The sequence below is a fragment of the Aphelocoma coerulescens genome, chromosome 2 (genome assembly GCF_041296385.1).
Source record: "Aphelocoma coerulescens isolate FSJ_1873_10779 chromosome 2, UR_Acoe_1.0, whole genome shotgun sequence".
In the NCBI taxonomy this organism is placed as follows: domain Eukaryota; kingdom Metazoa; phylum Chordata; class Aves; order Passeriformes; family Corvidae; genus Aphelocoma; species Aphelocoma coerulescens.
Genome location: NC_091015.1, coordinates 90,407,149 through 90,428,147, shown reverse-complemented (window position 1 = coordinate 90,428,147; position 20,999 = coordinate 90,407,149). Strand labels below are relative to the sequence as shown.

The 20,999-nt window shown below is 38.0% G+C and overlaps 1 protein-coding gene across 1 annotated transcript in view; it reads left to right on the top strand.

Annotated features, from left to right (window-relative positions):
• The window catches only part of TRIO (trio Rho guanine nucleotide exchange factor), a 248,805-nt gene that overhangs the window by 80,682 nt on the left and 147,124 nt on the right, over positions 1-20,999 (top strand). The window contains 4 exon segments of the mRNA XM_069004019.1: positions 2,533-2,655; positions 10,689-10,880; positions 14,161-14,292; positions 19,314-19,544. Coding sequence (XP_068860120.1) covers positions 2,533-2,655; positions 10,689-10,880; positions 14,161-14,292; positions 19,314-19,544 — 678 coding nt within the window.

The window sequence follows — 20,999 nt, the reverse complement described above, 5'->3', positions numbered from 1 at the left end:
AACCAGTCCCTTCAAATGAGAAAGTCTTTGATTGTCATGGAATTTGAAGAGGAACTATGGCAGGCAGTTTGCTTTTAGATGAACTCAAATAAGGTCAATTTCCATGTAGAATGGTTTTGCAATCACTTATTATTGACTTGTTACCATGGAACAAATAGCTTTAAGGAAGGGTGGGGAGTTTTTCTCTGGGAGTAGTAGTAACTAGACTATGCAGTCAAGTGGTAAGTAGGGTTTTTGTCAGAGTTCTTAAAGTACTCAGATTTCTTAAAGTATTTTACATAAGATTGCCTGAACTGCATGAGACCAACAGTCGGTGTTAAACCAGTATTCTGCGCTTCAGCAGCTGTCACAAGCAGATGCAAGGAGAAGAGTAAAAGCAGAACAAACATGTAAAACTTAACTTCTTCCTGCTTCTTCATTTGTATTCTTCACTCATACTTTCCCTTACCCCATCATTTCAGCTCAGGCACTTTCTTTACATTACTGTAATGTTTTCTGCTGTGTTTAAAAAAATAAATATTTTTTTAAAGTACCATTTAAAGCAAATATTTACTGGATGGATACAGCTGAAAATAGTAGGGACATTTAGAAGAAAAGATAAAATTATTACCTATTTCTAAAATTATTTAGAAAATAATGCAAGCTGTTGCTCTAGTGTTGCTCTTTCAGACCCAAATGCATTTTATTGACCTTGGAGCCACTTCATTACAGAATTAATTATTCTGCATTATAGCATATCTTTCAGTACCTTGTGAGCACCATCAAAATGTATTTTGTTGGTTTGCTTATATTTTATCAAATTGCTTACATAACTTGGGCTTTAAGAAACTTCTTGTAAAATACTTGAGCCTGTGGGATTGACCTCCGTCCTGCCATGTGGTTGCGTAAGCTCCTGTCAGTGTTTTCTATGTTTCTGATTCCAAGAATAAGTCTATATTAAATTAACACATCTTTCTTTTGGAAGGGAAATATTAGGCACCTCAAAATGAGGTTGACAGCAGCCACCATACCTGGGACCGTTTTTCTCTCATTAGCCAGTTAAAAAAAAAAAAAAAAAAAAAAAAAGGTTTTTGTAGTATCCCAACTCAATTTTGGATTAAGACCCTTACCTTAATCTACTTGCAGCCCTTATTTTTACTGCTTGTGTCAGATTAGATTTCACAGCTCATGACTTTTTTATCAGTGTATGTCTGTGTTTTACTGAAATGTGGGAAAGGATGGGACCTTTGTTGGAAAGGAAAAGGGTATTGCATGGGGAGAAATAAGCATGCTCCTTTTGGAGGACTTGCTCAGCTTAGTGCAAGACATTTGGACTGGTTCAGGAGAAGAGAAGGCAAAAAAGGGACAAGATGGGAGGGAATCTGATTGGAATTGCCCTTTAAGTGTCTGAAGGCAGCAAATTCAGGTGACCTAGGGAAGAGTGGTCACAAGCAGTACCAGTGTCTGTTTTGAATAACGTTCTAACACATCTTCACTGAGTTCCAAATAAAAAGCTTAAAATTTTAGTAGTATGGGATCAGCTGCCTCAGTTGTCTAAACTTCAAAAGTTTGGTTTACAGTTCTTACCGTATTGTGGTCTACTTACAATTTAGTTTGTCACGGACTTGGGACAAATACTGGATTTGATAATGTTGTTCTGTTAGCCAGCATATTTTGAAAGATCTTTAAATGAATGCTTACAGCTACTGCTTTTTCCTGGACAAACTATTTCAGCTTATCCAGAGAGCAGGTATGTCCCTTTTGCTTGGATATGGCAAAGATTTCAAGACCATTGTGAGCAGGTGGGGTGTTGAACAGCTCTTTGCTGTGTTGCTTGGTCTTTGAAAACTTCGTTTTCCAGTGCCACTGTTAACATACCTGCGTGCCTTCATTGTCATATAAGGTCTGTCCTAAAATTTGTTGGAGTATTAAAATACTCCTTTTTTTCTTTTTAAAAACAAGCATATTTAAAGATTACTCATAAATTTCTCTGGAAGAAAGTAACATGTAACTCTGTGCTCATGTATACTTTTAATAATTCATCTAGAAATAGAATAGTTTTCAAATCTGCTGTAAAGTTACGAAGTAAAAATATTAAACTTGCTGCTGAAGTACTTGATCAGCATGAAAGAATTTATATTTAATTTCCCTGAGTTGCCATTTTCATTCTAAACTGCTAAGCTGCTGATGTCAGTAAGTTGACACTAGAGAACATAAAAGCTTGGCAACTCAGGGCTGTGCTCCAAGTCTGTTTGTTTACTATGACTTCTTTGTAATAATGAAGTTTACAATTATGACATTACTGTAGCTCATTGAGATAAAGACCTATCGTAAAGATAACAGTAACAGCCTCAGCAATTTGATCCAGAAAGACAGATTTCAGCAATGATTGGGTTAAAATGTACAGTAACGTACAATGGAAAGAGCATCAGTGTTAATTTTCATGGCCTTAGACTCTGTATTCTGTGTTCACAGATATCTTACATTGCTTGTCTATGGTTTCTGCCATAACAAATTATTGAACTTTCTCCTTTCCTTAATATTTTCATGTAGATGTTTGACTGGATCACACACAACAAAGGACTGTTTCTGAACAACTACACAGAGATTGGAACCAGTCACCCCCACGCGATGGAGCTTCAGACACAGCACAATCACTTTGCCATGAACTGTATGGTAAGAACAGGCCTCCCTGCACAGCACAGCTCAGACATGCTGGCTATTTGTTCTCTGTTAAGGTAGAATTTGTAAGTACATAGACACAGATCAGTCCTTCTTTACAAGTAGTGCAAATTTGTGTTTGAGCAGTGAAGTTATAAAACACAGCGCAAGAAAATAAAGGGTGGTCAAGTACCAAGGTACTGTGATAAAGCAAATTGTTTTGACAAATGGCAGTGTTCAACATAAGCTCAGCACCTCTCAAATACAAGCATCCAAGCTTCTAGAACCTGGGATGTGTCTTTGAGCACCACCTTGGGTCTTGTAGGAAATTGCAGAGAATCATGTAAAATACAGATTTTAGCTCTCCATTCTGAAAGAAATACCTCTCAGGATCTTCTGAATAGATTTCAACTCAGACAAAACGTTCTGAGAAGTAACTGAGCCTGGTGTAATAATTTTCCCTGGTTTTAAGAAGACACTTCTCATTTTTGGCACAGTAGAATGGAGCTAAAACAAACAATTTTTTTGGTCAAATATCATCAGTAGGCTGTAATAAAAAAATTGGATTTTGACTGGCAACGAGTGAAAGCTGTTTACTTTCAGTTTCCTGAATTGCTGTTTGAACATGGGGACAAAATTCTCAAGTACATTTTAGGTCCTTTACACATTTTAGGTGTTTAAATAACCTTGGGAGTCTGGGCCTAAATCCAGTTCCTGTTTGTCAGATCAATGAAAGAAGAACACTACCAGTCTTGTTAGAAATGAACATTCTTGGCAGTCCAGGGATGGGAATTGAATTAAAGTATGGTTGAAATGATCAACTCTTGCAAGAGGGTTTTTCTGTAGAACAGGACTACTAAATGTGGAAAGTGACAAAATAAACTTAGCTAGGTTGTGTGTCTTGCTAAAGTAATGGCAGGACTAGTAAGGCAACTCTTGTGTATGGTGCAGCTGGAGGTAAGACAATAGAAGACACAATTAGAGAAGGCACATTTTCTTCTTTTGCAACTCAGCTCTGTTTCCAAAAGTTCAAAAAAATTAAAATCTATATGAGCTTTCCGCAAAGAGTAAAGCAAATGCTGGGGGGACTTTGTAATTAAGTTACGTAACATCATATATGGTTTTGACCATTAGGTTTGGTTCACGGCATGGGGAATTGCTGCCTTATGGAGCACCTTGTTCCTCACTGCTCTGCATATGAAATAGAGCAGAAAGAAACACAGGATAACAGTAGGTGTCATTGACATGAGATGACTTTTGGAACTCAGTAATTTTGAGTGGCCTTCCAGGCAATTCTTGGACTTGTATTCTAAAGGTTAAATTCTTCTTCTGTAAGCCTGTCCTGATATTAATCACTGTTGTCCTCTTTTCTTCAAATTAGATGACTTTTTTATTTTTTTTCCTTCTTTCAGACTGTTCAGATGCTATCAACAGTAGGGAGCACTTGAGTGAGGCAGCATAATCCTTCCTGCTCTGTGTTGCTATTAGTCTTTTGCTGTTAATCTCTCCTTTGCCTTTAGTTGTCAAATGCATGAATTACAGGGGACTTTTTCTCAGCCTGCAAGATGATTTCTTAAAGTGTACAAGGAGTAGTTTGAATTTGGGGCAAATTAGGCTATGTGAACTTTCTAAAGGGTAAAAACGAGCTACATTTTTTTCTGTAGCACAGCCCCTCCAGAAGGGGTTCTCTGCCACAGAACAGGAAAATGTAAATTCAGAATGATTGGTCCCTGGTTTTGATTTAAGCAGCATTCAGATTATCTGGGTTTTATTTGGTTAAACAGCAAAAGCCTTTCATACAGATTAGGGGCAGAGATTAAACTGAACGTAACATAAAAAATGACGTGAACTGATTGAATTTTGGCAGGCTTTATTTTTCATTAGCTTTAACTGGAAAAATGTTGGGCAGTCTTAACTCCTGCAAGCATGTTCAGCTTCTCCCTGACCACTCTCCACATATGCTCTGTGCTTAACAAGCTGCTGTTTGTTCACTCTTCCTGTCAGTGTAACTCTTCAGTAATCAAAGTGGATTTAAGGTCTCTTGTGTGAATACTCTAACACCAGAAGTGGAATTTAACTTTTAACCTATCTACAACCATGTGAAATAATTCATTTGGATGGAGTAGAGAAAGGGAGGAAGACAACTACATATAAGCTTTATTTATTGCAGGAGATTTTGGAGGCTTTTCATTGTGGCCCTAATTGGACCTTAATAGATCTTGCTTTGTAGTCAATTTTCTTAGGCTCACTTGAGGTAGGGAAGGACTGTTCAAAGGATAAATGCTCCCCAAGCAGCTAAATGCAACCTCTTGCGCTTGCTCACAGCTTAATTCTGATAATTGATGTTGCAGCTGCTTTTCCCAACACATTGGTTGCTGCAGGGCACGTGCTCCCCTCCACAGCAGGTGCTACCCTCTGTCAATAGCTGGGTCTCTCATGTCCCCTTCCTTCCCAAGTAGCAGTTTGTTTCCAAGAGGTGGAGGGCAACTTCTGCAGCTGCTTATGCCAAACTTGGATGAGAAAGAGTGACAGCCTTTGGGTCAGATGCCAAAATTTTGATCTGGTCTTCCAGTCTGAAGCAAGCCACCTGGATGTAAACCATTGTGAAAGCGACTTACTTCCTGTCATGGACAAGAGTTAGTTACATCAAGGACAAAGAGAATTTGCTGATTTTTTAAAAAAAAATTTCTTGTTATGGCTTTGTGCCATTTTTAGAATCTTGGTTTTCAGTAAGAACACAAAATAGTTGGAAGTGTAAACCCAATGTTCTAAAACAACAAAGTAAAGAACACATCCAGGGAGGAGATTTAAGTTTACTTTCACCAGTTTCATTAGCAAATGGTATACCTAGGAATCTTGTGTATTCATGTGGTTGCACTTCAAGGTAACAGGAGTAAGTTCATGCACGTCTTAAGCTTAATACACAGACTGTTTCTCATTGCAATGAATCTGTCCCAGAGAAAAGCTGGATTGGTGTAGTGCTGTGCATTAAAGAGGGCCATATGTTTGGTTACCATGGATTAGCATACAGGTTGATGTGACTAAAAGAACTACTGACTGAAAGATAGTTCACAGGGGCAGCCATAGGTACGTGTCTTCCTGTTAGGGAATTTGAGAAGCTGTGCACTGATAAAAGTCAAGGCTGTCTCTTCAGAGGGCAGGTGGATCCCATGTTCCATAACTGTAGAGAAAAACAAACTCTCAATGATTCTGCTCTCTAAAGATGAGGATGGATTTTCAGTGCAATTTTAAAGGCCTGTTTTCAGCAACAGTAAATTGCTGTTGTCAAGTCTGGAGATTTATTTGAGTTAAGCAATACTCAGTTTCAGCTTGATGTTCCCATTTGGGTGACTAAACCAATGCTTCACTTCTCAAAACAAGTTCTTAGTACCTTTTAAGGGAAAAACTTTCAAATAAAACATCATAGGAGTTACAAGTACAAAAGTTATGTATTGAGTTTCTGAACTGAGAGAATGAAGAACCCATGATTATATGATTAGTCTGTCTTGCATGCAAGAGTAGGAAAGATTGATTATGTGTCTGTCCACTCTTTTCCTGCCATTTTCTATACATCTGCTGGGACACAAGGAAGACAAGAAGTCATGTGAAATACGGGGGTGAAGAGTAGGATGTTGTCTGCTTGAACATTTTCTGCTCTTGTTGCTAGATCAGATGGGCTTGTGTTCATTGCAGTTTAACTGTGCCTCTCCCTGCACTGGGGAGGGTTAAAATGCTTGAAGAGTGATGCAGGCAAAATGAAACTTTGTTTGGAGAAAGCTGACACATGCTACTATTAAAGGATGTGCTATGACTGCTTCTTGTCTCAGTGTTGATAGGACCATGAGTAGAAGTTACATTTATTAACCATAATCCAAAAACTCTATGTCAATTGTAGGCGTATTGCTAAGTTGATTAATGTTCTCAGAACAGGCTGTTTGCATACACTAAACCATTTTATCAAGGTAGTAATCAAATACTGAATGCTATCCAAAAAGAGAGTGTCAGAGATGAGCACTGGTGAGAGCTTTGGGATGTTAAAATAAAAATATGAGCACAGTGATTGACTATCACTAGGTTTACAGAGTTAAAATTTAAAAGTCTTGCTCAAATCCAGACACAGGGACTGGTACAAATGAAAACATGAAGTCAGGTGAGGTAAAATCACATTAGCTTAGAGGCAGTGTAATTTTTTCCTTCTCCTCTGTACCGCTGACATATTTCACCCTTGAGATTCTTTTTACTTTAAATATGTGTTTTTGTAACCATACAGATTTGTCTCTTGAGATAGACTTAAGCACCATGTGAATTCTAGACCGCCCTTGGTCCTCAGGATTTGGGCAAATGAGAGCAAGACCACAGGTGTACATCCATAAGAGAATCTTTATGGTGCCAGAGCAGTTAATGCTTAGACACAATGTCTGGATGCCACCAGCCTGAGAATAGACTGAAAAGGTAAAATGAGTTCAGACTATTTTTGGCTTCTGAGGAGCACTCCAAAGTCAGCAAGACTAAATAGAACAGGCTAGATGTGCAGTCCTTAAGAGGGAAGAAGCAAATAAACAGATTTTAAAAAGCACTCAGCTACTGAGGTGTTGATACAGCAACAAGTATGTTCATGTCAATGAATCACAAACTAAAGGAATAGACAGTGGTGTTACTGAAAAGAAGCAGATCTTATTTCACTCTTGGTACTTTTTGGGGTGGCTGAACTTCAGATTTGTAAAGAAAATGCTCTGATTCAGTTGGTCCTACTAGAGAACTAGGTCCAGTTTAAAGCCCCATACTTAGTGTTGTAATGGGAAACATCTGCATGAAAGTGATGTGGCTGTAGGGAGAGTTTGAAGGCATGGGCATTTACTATGATTAAGGTGGGTGAAAAGTAAAGGAGGAAAGAAGGTAGTGTTGGTGTTGGACTATATAGTCTTGCAGCAAGATTCTCCAGGTCCACTGTGAAAAATGTAGGAAAGAGATGAGAAATTTGAAGGAAGTTAGAGTGAAATTATATTGCACATGTTCCAGTGCTGATAGCAATGGTTAAATAGTTACCTGAGAATACTTAGAAGATCCTTTTAGATGAAGAACAGGTTAAACACTTTCCTTAATTGCAGCTTGGATGTTGCCAAGTTTATATTTTTTCAAGGGAATAGATCAGGTTTTACCTTTAGTTGTCCTGCAGCCCTCATCGTTGAAGTTTGTATTCCCAAACCGAAAATTTTACTGTTGCTTCAAAAATGAGACTAGAAGAAATGTTAGAGAACGTGTAAATCGTTAAAGCAGGTGTTAATTCATACATTAATACTACACCATGTTTTGGTGGTCATTTGTGTGTGAAGTGGCAGATGATTTGAAAATTCCATTGCTAAATTCTTTCTATCACAGTAAAATAGCTCACTACAGTCCATACAGAGGTGCCACTTACGATGCTTACGGGCCGTGTCACTGAGTTGATGGCATTTAAAACTGAACGCGTAGTAGTCTCTGTGTCAGAAAACTGCTCTTTGAAATCTTGGAGCTAAACCAACATTTTCTAAGTGGGCCTGGGAAAATCAGGAAGTAAAATGGAACCTTCAGGTTACCTGCCAGCTTTATTTTGTGTGAGTGTGGTAGAAGTTCAATTGAGCTGGTAGGCTGTCACCTGTATTTTTCCTGTGGATTTGCCTTTCAGGCATGCATCAAAGAATGACACAGCGCAGTTAGGCTACTAATCTGTGTTGCTTTGCTGAGCAATACTTTTTTTCATTTGTATACTCCCTTTAGAGGAAAAATCTGCAATGAGGAGCTTTCTAGACATGGTAAGATGTCCTTTCAGCTTCTGGCTAAAGAGCATTTTGAGAGAAAATAATCATGCTAGGTACATTTGTAACCTTACTAAACACACTGTAATGCAGTAACTTGAATAGTTACCTTTTAAGTCTTGTTACAATAGTCATGTGTGTAACACAATGAAAGAGCTGCAGTATCACATTAGCCTTTCACCTTTGAGACAGTTGATACCCACTTAGAAGCTGCAGGTGCTTCGTGCAGATTCACGTGGTGTAAATGAGGTCACTAAATAAGACTTTATCAGTTATTACCTCATAGCTGTTGCTTCCTTAACTGAAGCCAGGGTGGAAATGCATACAATGAGTAAGATATCAGTATCTGGTAAATTAGCACCAGGTCACTTGTAACAGTGTTTCTCATTCTCAAGCAGTGTGCAACATATGCAGTTGTCTTATACCTGGCCTTGTAGGAAATTTAACAAAATTTGTTGACCTTCAAGGGTCAATTAAACACAGTCTAATTGTAGTGAGTTGCTATTGCAGATTCTTTTCCTCCTTAAATCTATCTCATTTGGGTCATTGCATTCTAAAATACTGACACTTAAAAACTTTGGTAGATATATCACGTAGTGAGGTAAAAGGGTTAGATTATTGTAAGTTTTTTTCTTGGTTGGTTTTCTTTTGAGGAAAGGAATGTGGTGTCCATAGCTTGGAAAGTGTTCAATGTCAGCGTTTTAGTTCATATTCATACTGCTACAGGCTGTATTCTTCCACACGTGTGAAGCCTGATTGCCATGGGAAAATGAATACATGTTAACCACAGCTCAGTTTTAGTTTGTTTTACTTAGTGGTTATTGTGCCATGTCCTTCATTTTTAACTGCTGTTCCAGAATTTCCAAAATTGCTTGTTTATGATACAGAAAAAGTTCAAATGGCTGTCTACTACAGCCTTTATTCTTTTCTCTTTTGGCACTTGTTTCTTCTCACAACTGTAAAGAGCATCTAATGGCTTTCTGTATTCATTTAACAGTCTTGTATTTATGCTACACTTTTAATAGGCCAAAATGCTCTCTTCTAAAATTTGTTGGAAATAGGAGATTTGTACTGTGCCAGTTGTTTGGCTGTGCTTAAAAAGCAGAGCATAGATGTGTGGGGTAACCTAAAAAAGTAAGAAGTGGCACTGTGCTGAAAGGAAAACCAGCCAACATGACACTGCTGTGCTCAGTTTATTAAGTGGACCAGCTGAGGTGTAGGCTGTGTCAGGTATGCTCCTGCTTGCATACATGCATACAGTTTACAATCAATAGGGACCTGTCCTAATTGCCACTCAGATGAGTCTGGACAGTGAAGCCTGGAGGAACTGCAGTGCTTGCTCCAGCCAGTCAGTGTCAAGCTCTGGGCAACGGCTGAATGCCAGCAGGTCATGGTTCCACCTGATTTGCCCAGTGTCTGGTGGTTGTACTGGGTGATCTCCAGCCTCAACAATTCTAAGAACTTAATTCAGATGTATAGGAGTCTGCCCAGTTGAAGGAAGTGTCAACTCCATGTTATACACGTGTAGCTCTGAAAGAGTTGCTCAGAAAGCTTTTGGTGGCAAAGTTGTTCTTGTTTTACTTCACAGGAATCAGAAACTTGATTTAAAGTTAGATTAGATTGACGAAGAGCCATCAGTGACTAATTCCAGTATGCTAGAGAATACTTCTGATCTTGGACCTTATTTATCTAATTTTCAGTGCTAGCTCTGAGGCAATATAGCAGCAAGAAAATAAAATGTAAAACTGTTAATTTCTTGTAGCTCATAGTTCTTTGTTTTGTTTCTTTAAAAGTTACTTTCAGAAGTTGATGTAAAGGTTCACAGATGTTGCACACATGCATACTGTGGATAGATCAAGAGCTTAGTAATGATTCTTCAGTTTTCCTATATTGTGTGTATCTGAATGTCTTGTTGACTTGAATGTCTGTAAGCATTTTTATTGTGGTTGTTGTGAAATATGGTTATTTCATCCTCTTTATTGTAATAATGTGTCTTTATGTAATATAAATTGTCTTAAGCTGATTGTTAACATGAGTTTTAGACTGGTTATTTTAAGTCATCCTTCTCACTTGTCAGTAATGGATCGACTGTTACTGTATACACCTAGGTTCCAAAGTTTGGCATGCATAAACCTGCCAAATAAAAGCAGACTGTTTTCAGTATTGTGATAAAGTAGAATTTTTTAGGAATATACTTGTGTATTTAATTGGTGTGCTAACTTGCACTAATTTTTCCCTCTTTCTTCTCCACAGAATGTGTATGTGAACATCAGCCGCATCATGTCAGTAGCAAACCGCCTGATCGAGTCTGGCCATTATGCTTCACAGCAAATCAAACAGATTGCCAGTCAATTGGAGCAGGAGTGGAAGGCATTTGCTGCAGCCTTGGATGAACGGAGCACGTTACTGGACATGTCCTCCATCTTCCATCAAAAAGCTGAACAGGTTAGTGAATAGGGAGGGCATCAACAAAAGTGTATGTGCTGGAACAGTGAGTTGTGCAGTTTGCTTTTGCTTTGGACAAAAGTGCAACAAAGTGATTGAAAAGGTTGACAACAAAGCCAGAATATTTATTTCTGCCGATTTCGATACTCAAACAAAACCTTGTTCTCCTTAGCTTAGCCCACTGGCCTTAAATTCTCCACAAAATGCTTTGCTCATTTCAGTGCAAGATAAAATAACCAAATTAGCTATATGAATCAAATGAAGTGGACAGAAATGCTTAAATATATAAGGCTTTTAAGTATCAATATAATGCCTTTCCTACATCTAGAAACTACCGCTTCTTTTATTGTCCTCACCACTCAACTCCAATCAGTCCTTGAGTGTCAAGATGTAACTCATAATAATTGCTTATAGAAAACATAGGTTGAACTGGCCTGAAAGTTGAAAAGCTAATTAACTGTCTTCTGAATCTGAAATTGTGGTGGGAGATGTTTACTTAGTATTCCATAAGAGATTCCTCCTATGCCAAAAAAACATTTTAGCTTTAGGCCTATACCAATTATTTTAATTAAGTCATTAACCGTGTGTAACTGCCAGAGAAGAGGTATATGTAGGGGAAATAGGAATAAATATCCCCAAGTTAATAATCTTAATGGCGAAAGCATGTTTTGCCCTCAAGGGAGTTCAGTTCTGAAGGAGCTGCTGTGTGTGCACAGTTGAGTCACCCGCTGATCTCGTTGGCTGACTGCTCTGTGCATCCCTGGTGTGTTTGGAGAGCAGAGGCTCCTGGATGGGTATGGCTCATGGAAGCTCTGGTGTGCTGTATGTAGATACTTTTCTTTCAATTTGCCTTGCTAAATTATATCCAAGGAAATGTCTCCTGTCTGACATAACTTTAATTTGGAATGAATGAAGGAAGCACTTGGGAGCTGAAAACTTCAGAAACAGAGAGAGGTGGTACAGTTGATTTTAAGACATTTCTTTCCCTGATTTCTAGTACATGGATGTTTAACTTGATAAATATCTAGACATTAGAAATGAGAGTGTATTAAGATGCAAATACACATTGCTTTTCATTATGGTAGTGGTGACATTGGTTTAATGTCCTTAGACAGACTAAGGTAAATTATATAAAATGATGCCACTATAATAAGTCCTTTTAGCAGGTTTTACAGAAAAGCTACATAAAAATGAGATGAAGGAATAGTTTCCTGATAGAAAAGTCACCAGTCAGCTTGAAGCATTTGATAGACACTATTAGGTACCTTATCAATATGGATGCTTTTCTAATTATTTGGATCATTCGGGTTTATGTTTAAGCACTTTCAGCCATACATGTAGAAGAGAGATGGATGAATGTGAACAGGTGGGTATACCTTGACTCAAATGCTGTCATTTTTCATGACAAAAGTAATAAATTATGCTCATCAGAAGTCAGGGGACTAAATTTTGTGTGATTGTATGCTGGGCAACTGTAGTGAGGGTCAGTGTTACCTTCTTTACCGCTTAATGTAAGTGTAAACAGGAGGAAAGAGAGAAAATAGTGCTGCATCTGCTGGGGTTAATTTACTTGTAATTGCTCCTTCTGCAGTTTTCATTTTATGATTAGCGGCGATGGATTGCCCTAGTTGCTTTGTAAGATACCTGCCTGTGATATATTAGCTGTTTCATTAGCAGTGGAGAGTGAGTTCAAGGAAAGAGGGTTTGGAATGTGAGGAATGACCCCTTTAGAGACTGGTGACACTTGACCTACATAAAAAGATTAAAAAGTAAGCAGCCCAAGAAAAAACACGCCCGTCTTGAATACATGTGTACTCTTGCAAGTGACAGGTAAGTGTCGCTGCCTACTGTCAGACACAGTGAAGACTGCACCAGCTATCAGTGCCTGCTCACTGGTGCACATGGGAGCTTCTATTAATGTTCAGTGCTTAACATTAGAGATGTTTTAAACTGGCCCTTAATGAGAATTAAATAAGTATTTTAGAGCTAAGTATTCTACCACCCTTCTGCCCAGCTATCAAACAATAGAAGAGTACCAGAAGTGATCTATGAATTCCTCTTTCTACAAAAGACTACATGTTCTCCAACAATTAAGATATGTATGGTGAGACAAATGGCTTGGTCTCATAACTTTTGAGTCTTGAACTTGAAATGAATAGGGGAAATTTATTTTACAGAGCTCACATGTGCTTGGCTCTACGAGGTTTAACAACTATGAAAACTCCTAGAAAAAAGATGCTTTTTTCCTCCTTCCTTTCCTAGCATAGCAGGGGTATAAAATTCATGCCCCCTAGCTGTGAAAAATAAGTCGGCAGAACTTCTGCTATGCATATAGCTGTGATGGCAGTTTCTTGTCTGTCAAGACAGCTTAAACTTCAGACATAACTTAAGTCATCTGCAGAAGAGGTTTCTGTTGCAGTGTCCTCAATTTCCCCTGAAAGGCTTGACTCGAGCAGCTATGCTGACTTAGCTGTGTGCTCAAAGTTCAGTGCTAGTCCTAGGAGACCTCTGCTCAAGTTGTAAATCCCTTACATGCTTGCTGCTGTAGTAGCTTGCCAAATGGATTTAGTGCTTCTCTGCATGTAGATGTTAGTTCTTTGGGGACTGAGGTGTGAATTCACAGTGCCCTGGCACTGCTTTGCTTCCTTGATAACCTATTTCCAGCAAAAGATAACGATGGAGTGTTTCAGTGAATGGTTCACCAGTAATTCTTTGTGTGCATGTACAAAGAAACATGGTTTTCTCTGAAGATTAAAAATAGGTGAGGTGATAAACCTCATGATACCATGAGTATCTGCACAGGGAGCTGATGGGTAAAAACCAAGGGTCTGGACTTGAAAGCTGTAGCATGTTTTACTGCCTCGTGTAAACAAGATCTTAACTGGCTTTCATGTTTCTGAAATGGTAGGTGCAGGGTGAAGGAAACATTTTCTTAGCTGCAAAGTCAAGAAAAGGAGCAAGAGTAAACTTGAAGCATCAATATTGCCAACAGTTAAATTGGTTCTGAAGATTGCCAATGTACAGCTAGGCCTGCCTGTCTCCAAACTACTCAAAGAGTTTCAGATACCTAAAAGCACAAGTATAGTCAGACTTGAATATTTCTTTCTATTCTGGTATAAACTTTTGGTTATTTCAGAGCGAAATACAGTAAAGACTTTTCACTTAAAAGAAGTCTTTTCAGCGTCTGTCACACAGATTAACATCCTTTTGTATATTACCATCGTATGTGTGCTTAATGGTAGAACCCAAAATCAAGCTGAGTGTTTCTTCTCTGTTGCAGTACATGAGCAATGTGGACTCATGGTGTAAAGCCTGTGGTGAGGTGGAGCTTCCCTCAGAACTGCAAGATTTAGAAGATGCTATCCATCATCATCAAGGGATATATGAGCATATTACCTTGGCTTACTCTGAGGTCAGTGTCTTTCCTTAGATAAAATTGTGTCGTGTTAAGTTTGGATCATGAATCGGTATCACTTGTTGCATTGGAAATTAGCTGGAAAGTCAAGTGCCAAGCTTCTTTTAAAATTTCATATACTGTATTTTGCCACTGTTGTTCAAAAGTGGAGTGTTAAAGTCTTCCCCTTAATCTTTGGAAAGAAATTCAAAGGCGAGATTTAACCATGTGTGGTACAAACAACCCTTGGAGCACTAAGTACATTTTAATTTGCATTTGCATATTGCTGCCTTTGAATAGCAGTGTGATACTATTGTTTAAACATTTACTTGAAGAGAAGTTAGCTGGTGTCTGGGTTTGAGACAAGTTTAGGAGGAAACATCCTGTAATGAACATCACCGCCCCAGAAGACAGGTTTCAGCACTCCCTCCCCCACTGATACAAGAGGAATTTCTTGGATGAAAGTGAAAAAAACTGTTTATTTAACAAGCACAGTGCTGGCGGGGTACAGGAAACAAATGAGTCTGTTAGATAATAAACCTCCTCGATGCAGAGAAAGCTGGTGGATTTAGAGTTCCCTCTGTAGCTGGCTCGGCCCCTCCCAAGGTCCGAGGCTGGGATCCTCGCGCCCTCCCTGCTGGTCCAGGGGTCCAGTGATCTAGTTCTCAGACCACAGCTGGGCTGAGCAGTTCCAGAAGAAGAAGAATTAGTTTCAGAGGATTTCTTGCCTCAGCTCACAGGCTGGCTAAAAGCAGGAGGTGCTCCCTTGGCTCTGCAGTGGTGAGAATACGGGGGAGTGTGTGTGAGTCCTTGAACACAAACCGTGCTGAAGAATTCTCCTGGCTTCTCTCCCCCCTCTGCTGGACCCAGCTTAAAGCTGTGGGACCCATTTGTGGGCATAAAGCAGACAATAGGGAAATACAGTTTTTTCATAAAATCACCCCAAGACAGCTGGGAATTCTTTGGGAAGGCATGAATGCTGGCATGGATTGCTCTAAGTGTGTTTTGAAAATCCATCTCTGAAATGGCCTTACAAAAAAGGCTTAACCACCAAAGGATGTCATTTGAGAAGCCAGAAGGTAATGCACTTAGTTTCATCAACCTCAAAGACACTTAAATGAGTTAGCATGCCTATGTAGTCAGCGTTTGTAAGATTAGCATACCTATTACGGTATCCCGCAGTGGTAGGGAGGAGAAGAAAGATCCAACAGGCAGGAATTGTGCAGCAAGATTCATTTATTTAATTATTTTACAACTCTATTTCTTCATAGTCTGATTGGTCAAAGGATCAGCCACCCCTTGGGGGTAATTGGCTAGAATCCTAAAACATCCATTGTCAAAATATTTTCCTACTGTACCATAAACAAGGCTTTGCAAGGTCGCAGGTGTTCACAGGTTATAGAACTCTGCAAATATCTTCCGTGAGAAAGAAAAGTATCTCACGGGACTGGAAAGAAGCAAGAGAAAATCTTGCTAGCAGCAATATTTGTATCCACACACACCCTATGCTGCTGCTCTAATCTTGGACTCGGCACACACAGGAATCATAATATTTGTCACTATTTCTAATAATTGTATTTACAACTTAAGATAAAATGCTTATTCTGAAGGTGGCCTAGAAAGTGATGACTCAACTATCTTTTTTTGTTTTCTTTCAAATTTTGAGTTTTCTCTTGTGCTTTACTTACCTGAAATCAAATGAATATTCATTTCACTATTATTAGCTAACAGGTATTTTCTGCATTTCCTGCTTTACTTGTCTTTCTTTCTTCTGCTAGGATTGTTCTTATTGTGGGGTAAAGCTGTTCTTATTATTCAATTGGACTGATGTTGTTCTGGAATAGATACAGTTGGTTTTATACTCATAAAATTATGTGTTTGGTTAAATCATGGTAAAAATGATCAGTGGACACAGCGTAGCTTAGGCCACAGCTTGCACCTGTCTTTAAAAGGAGGTCACGTGGGTTTGAATTAATGGTTGTGATTTATACATTACATTAAAGCTAAAACTACTTTCTAATGAGCCAGCTTCATTATAGGAAGCCTGAATCCTAAGTCTGCTCACATTTCATTTAGCAGTAAAGGAGGGTAAGATTATTGCTAATGATCCATCATGTTGTTAGCATATCAAAACCGTGTTTTTTCAATACCTGCAACCTTAGGGCCTGCATAAATTTTGTGACCATTAGTCAGATGTCCAGAGTTCATGAATTCTTGTTCTGTGTTAACTACACGTTGATATCCCTATTCTCTTGCTCTATGCCATCCTGCTATGTCAGTTGGTCTAATGACATACTATCACACCTGATATTTGTGATTTTGCTACACATAACTGTCTGAACTCATTTCTTGAAAGCATGTTTGTGGTAAGGTTTCTTTTCTTCATGATCAACTTTCATCATTGGGATGGTCCCTTTTTAAAACAAGGGACAGAGACGTAGCACGTTTGTAACAGATTTATGTGAAGAGAGGCGCTCAGGGGTGCATGCTTCGTGAGAGTGCAGCAAGGAGTAGGAAGGGTAGGTCTCTAGAATGGTGATAAAGCACTGAGGTTGAAATAATGGCATTTCTTCTACTTGGTTTGAGTTGGTTTTGTGGCTTTTTTTTTTTTTTTTTTTTTTTTTTTTTTTTTTTTTTTTTTTTTTTGTAGGGATGTGACTGGACGAGCCTGCTGTTAAGTGCAAATAAGTACTGTGGATTAGCATGTTAAATACTGTTTGCTTGCTGGTGATGCATAAAGAAAATAAATTGGCTGAGTAGATTATAGGATTGTTTTGGCAAATACCTTGAAAATTTATTTAGGATTTCAAAGCTGTAGCTTTTGACTTTGGGATAGCTAGATATTCTAACAAAATCTTCACTGGTACTGCTCGAAGGAAAAAAATAGCACTAAATGCCTTTCTTCTGATTTCTGGTCATTACTTTTCCCCATCTGGTAAAAAAAACAGCTGTGTCTTTAGCAACCAGAATTGGTGCAGTAGTAATAACTGTATGTGTATGTACAAGTTGTCTTCCTCCTCTGGGCAGTTAGTTTTATTTAGCGTTTTTCAAACGTGCATTCCTTTCTGAAGATTGATGGAGGCGTCTTTCTGTGTCAGGATATTATAGCACTATTCCTTATCATTATTAGATGTATGACTTCATTTCTACTACAGTACGGAGCTCCTTTCATTTTGTGATGAATGAACAGTGGGGGAAGAGAGAGAGGAACACTATGGGAATCACAACACTGTCATTCATTTTAGATTGCAATGTCTTGACAACACGACTTGGTTGCAAAGTAGAAGACAGTAATTTCAAGAAAGTAAATGCTTTTAAGACTAGACAGTCTGATTTTGCTGAGGGTAATTACTGTGTATTACTAGTAAAGCAACTTACTAGCTTACAAGCTGAGGTAACTGGTGTGCCTGAAAATCCAATAGATGTGCCTTAAATTAAGTTATATATATAAATAAATAAAGTTATACATCTCACTGAAATCTTATGGTAGGTAGGCATGCACTAGGAAGGGAGAAAATTTTAGTGTATAAAGCCCAAAGGAAAATCTGTGCACAGTCATTTGTTTATAAAGCTAATAAACTAATTGGATCAAGGGGCTGTCACAATTATTTTTTTTCGCCTAGATTTTATGGACTCTGAATGGATAATTGAAGTCCATTATCTTGAAATATTTGAAGGATTTACTGGATAATTCTTTTGGATACAGAAAAGAAAAAAGATATTGTTATAACTGTGCTATGGACTATGCATTTTTTTCTGCTGACTTGACTTTACAGGAGCTACTTTCAGAAGTGAGCTTTGTTCTCTGTGTTGATGCTCATTACTAAAATGAAGGAGCTTGAACTGGAACTGAGAAATTAACTCCCTTGTAATCTAATTATTAGAAAAGAATTTTCATTTGTATCTGTTTGACTACTGAATAACAAATTTAAAATGTGCCTAGACTTAGTAAAAAGTTGTTGAAAATAGCCACTGGGGGAAGGCCTTGACAAATTTGCTGTTTCTGACATGGTGCTGATTTGATGGATTCAGGCTATTGTTTATACTCCAGTCTTGTGGTTTCAGATGATTTTTTTTCCTGCCTGCTAGTTGAGCTGTTAGAAAAGTTCTTTACAGGTAGTTGAATGATAGTGAATTGTAACAGTTCTCTGAGCTTCATGCTAAAAGTGACAAGAGTAAACGCCAATGAAAAGTGCTTTTAACACTAAACGTTAATAGTGACCAGACAAGAGAGGATTATTGCTTTTTAATTAGCATACAAGGTAAATCTGAATATTTCTGCTGTGGTTTAAATCACAGGAGACAACAGTTAGAAATGACAAATGTTTCCTGTTAGTAGTTAAACACATTTTAGAAAACAGTATCTTTCTGTGCTGTATGGAAAGGGTTTAAGTGATTTAATCAGAATTAAGTTTTCCCTAACAGCAGTTTGCCCTTGGCTTAACAGTAACAGTAATAATTTAGAAGTTGTAAATCGTGTTAGATTGATTCACGTACTAAGTTTTATATCTGTTGGTTTAAATGTATTTGTCAAATTAATATTAACCTACAGAAAGTAACCTCCCTCTTCACCTTTACAGCAAATGAAGAGAGAAGTTGTCTTGGAAGGATAATTCTGGACAAATGCTTAATTTTAGGTATCCCATTGACTAGGGAAAGAGTTGAAGAATATTTATTCTAGGTTAGATTTGACTAGTTTTTAAAAAAAATCCACAACAACAACAAAAACCTCAAACCAAACAAAAAATCCCAACACTTTGAAGGAAGATCACTCTTAAAGTAATGAAATAATGGAAAGACAGGCTGTTATTTAGAAGGGTGCTGCTTCTTAAAATTATTTTAGAAAGAGAATATATAATCTTTTTTCTTTCCTATTACAGCTGCATGTAGGTAATCATTCCTGCAGTAAAACGGGTCTTCATCATTGCTCTCTGAGTTCTTAAAGACGTCTAAAACTGGGAGAAGGGGTGGGGTACAAAGTAGTAGCCTGACAAGCTTTTTGGCAAGATGAGTAATTCTTCGTCCTTTCTGGTGGCCAGGTGAGCCAAGATGGGAAGTCACTCCTTGACAAACTCCAGAGACCTTTGACTCCTGGGAGCTCCGATTCCCTCACCGCATCTGCCAACTACTCAAAAGCAGTTCATCATGTCCTGGATGTCATCCATGAAGTATTGCATCACCAGCGCCAACTGGAAAATATCTGGCAGCATCGAAAGGTCCGCTTGCACCAGCGGCTTCAGCTGTGCGTTTTTCAACAGGATGTTCAACAGGTAGGTTTTGTTTCACTTTGTCTAAGTGCCTTTGTGTTCTGTCAGCCTGTGATTTTGAGCTGATTGCACTGACAGGTGAGTTTTGACTGCTAAACCCCATGTACTTTTGTACAACAAGTGAATAGTTGCCTGGGATTGACTGAATGATACCAAGTTCTCTGTATTATCAGAACTTGGCTATTGGCTCTTATGGATAATAATTATATTTGTAAGTTAGCTCTACTTCACTTTTTTCTGATTTTAAATTAATTTATTTAAGTCATATATGATGAAGATTTTTAGTATAAACAGCTATTCTGAGTTTGTGCTGGTAGCTGACCTTCACATTCTAGGTAAAATTCTGGACTCAAAGTGTCAAAAAGCTTGTTGTTGGAACATGCAAAAAATTAATAGTGTTATTCTGTAAATTTTTCGGTTTCAAATCCTCAACACTTAATTGACTTAATAGTGTTTCTTTAAAACCTCAGAGTAGTATACTAAGGAGTTATAAAAATTACAGATGAGATTACTTTCTGATAATAACGCTGTTCTTGACTGAATGGTTAATGGCTGCTATTTTTTTATTATTGTGGCAACATCCTTAAAAGTTAGTAGTTATGTACAGGCATTAGTATCTCTGACATAGCTTTACCTTTTTAAAGTAAAACAACATAAAATTTCTCAGTTGATGGATTTTTAATAAACGTAACATGTTGGCTTTGGACTGCAATTAACAGAGACATTACTAATTTACCCTTTAATAGCTCATCTCTATAAAAGAGTAAAGATGGCCAGTATTTGCTGATAATGTTCTTTCATTTCAGTGTAAAAGTGTTCACAAATCACAGCTTCTCAGTGGGGTTTTTAGATAGATAGCCATACATTCTGGTTAAACTAATAATTTTTCTTCAAAATTAGGTGCACTTTCAAGCTAAATTTTTTGTACTTTTCTGTTTCAAGAAGATACTGGATGTGGGCAGTTGGGAGTGAAATAACTGATTTTCATCATTTACCGTAGTTGAAAAAGGTAATTTAGGCAGATGGTGGGGAGACTGAGCAATCTTCATAACTCAACTTTCTTCTATATCTGGTGACTATCTCATCATGTAATTAAAGAAAATAACTTAAATGCTTAAGCAGTAAATTACGTAAAATCTTCAAAACTTTATTACTTAATTTTATATCTAAAAAGAAGCCTACATTGAATGGCAGGCTGTTATCCAGATTCTCAACACTGAGATGTGACAAAAGATGCAGAAAGGCATGAAAAATATTAGCTGACGAAAAAGTAAAAGAAAGCAGAGGGAATGTTATGAATGGTCAGCAAGGGCACAGAGAACCAAAGACTCCATTCATTATGCCATTGTATAAATCCTTGAGGCTCTCCATGAAGATTACAATGTAAGCATTGGCTAGTCAGGATGGTCCAGTGCTGGTACTTGCATGAGTAGTCAGTGAGTGAAGGGCCTACTCAGA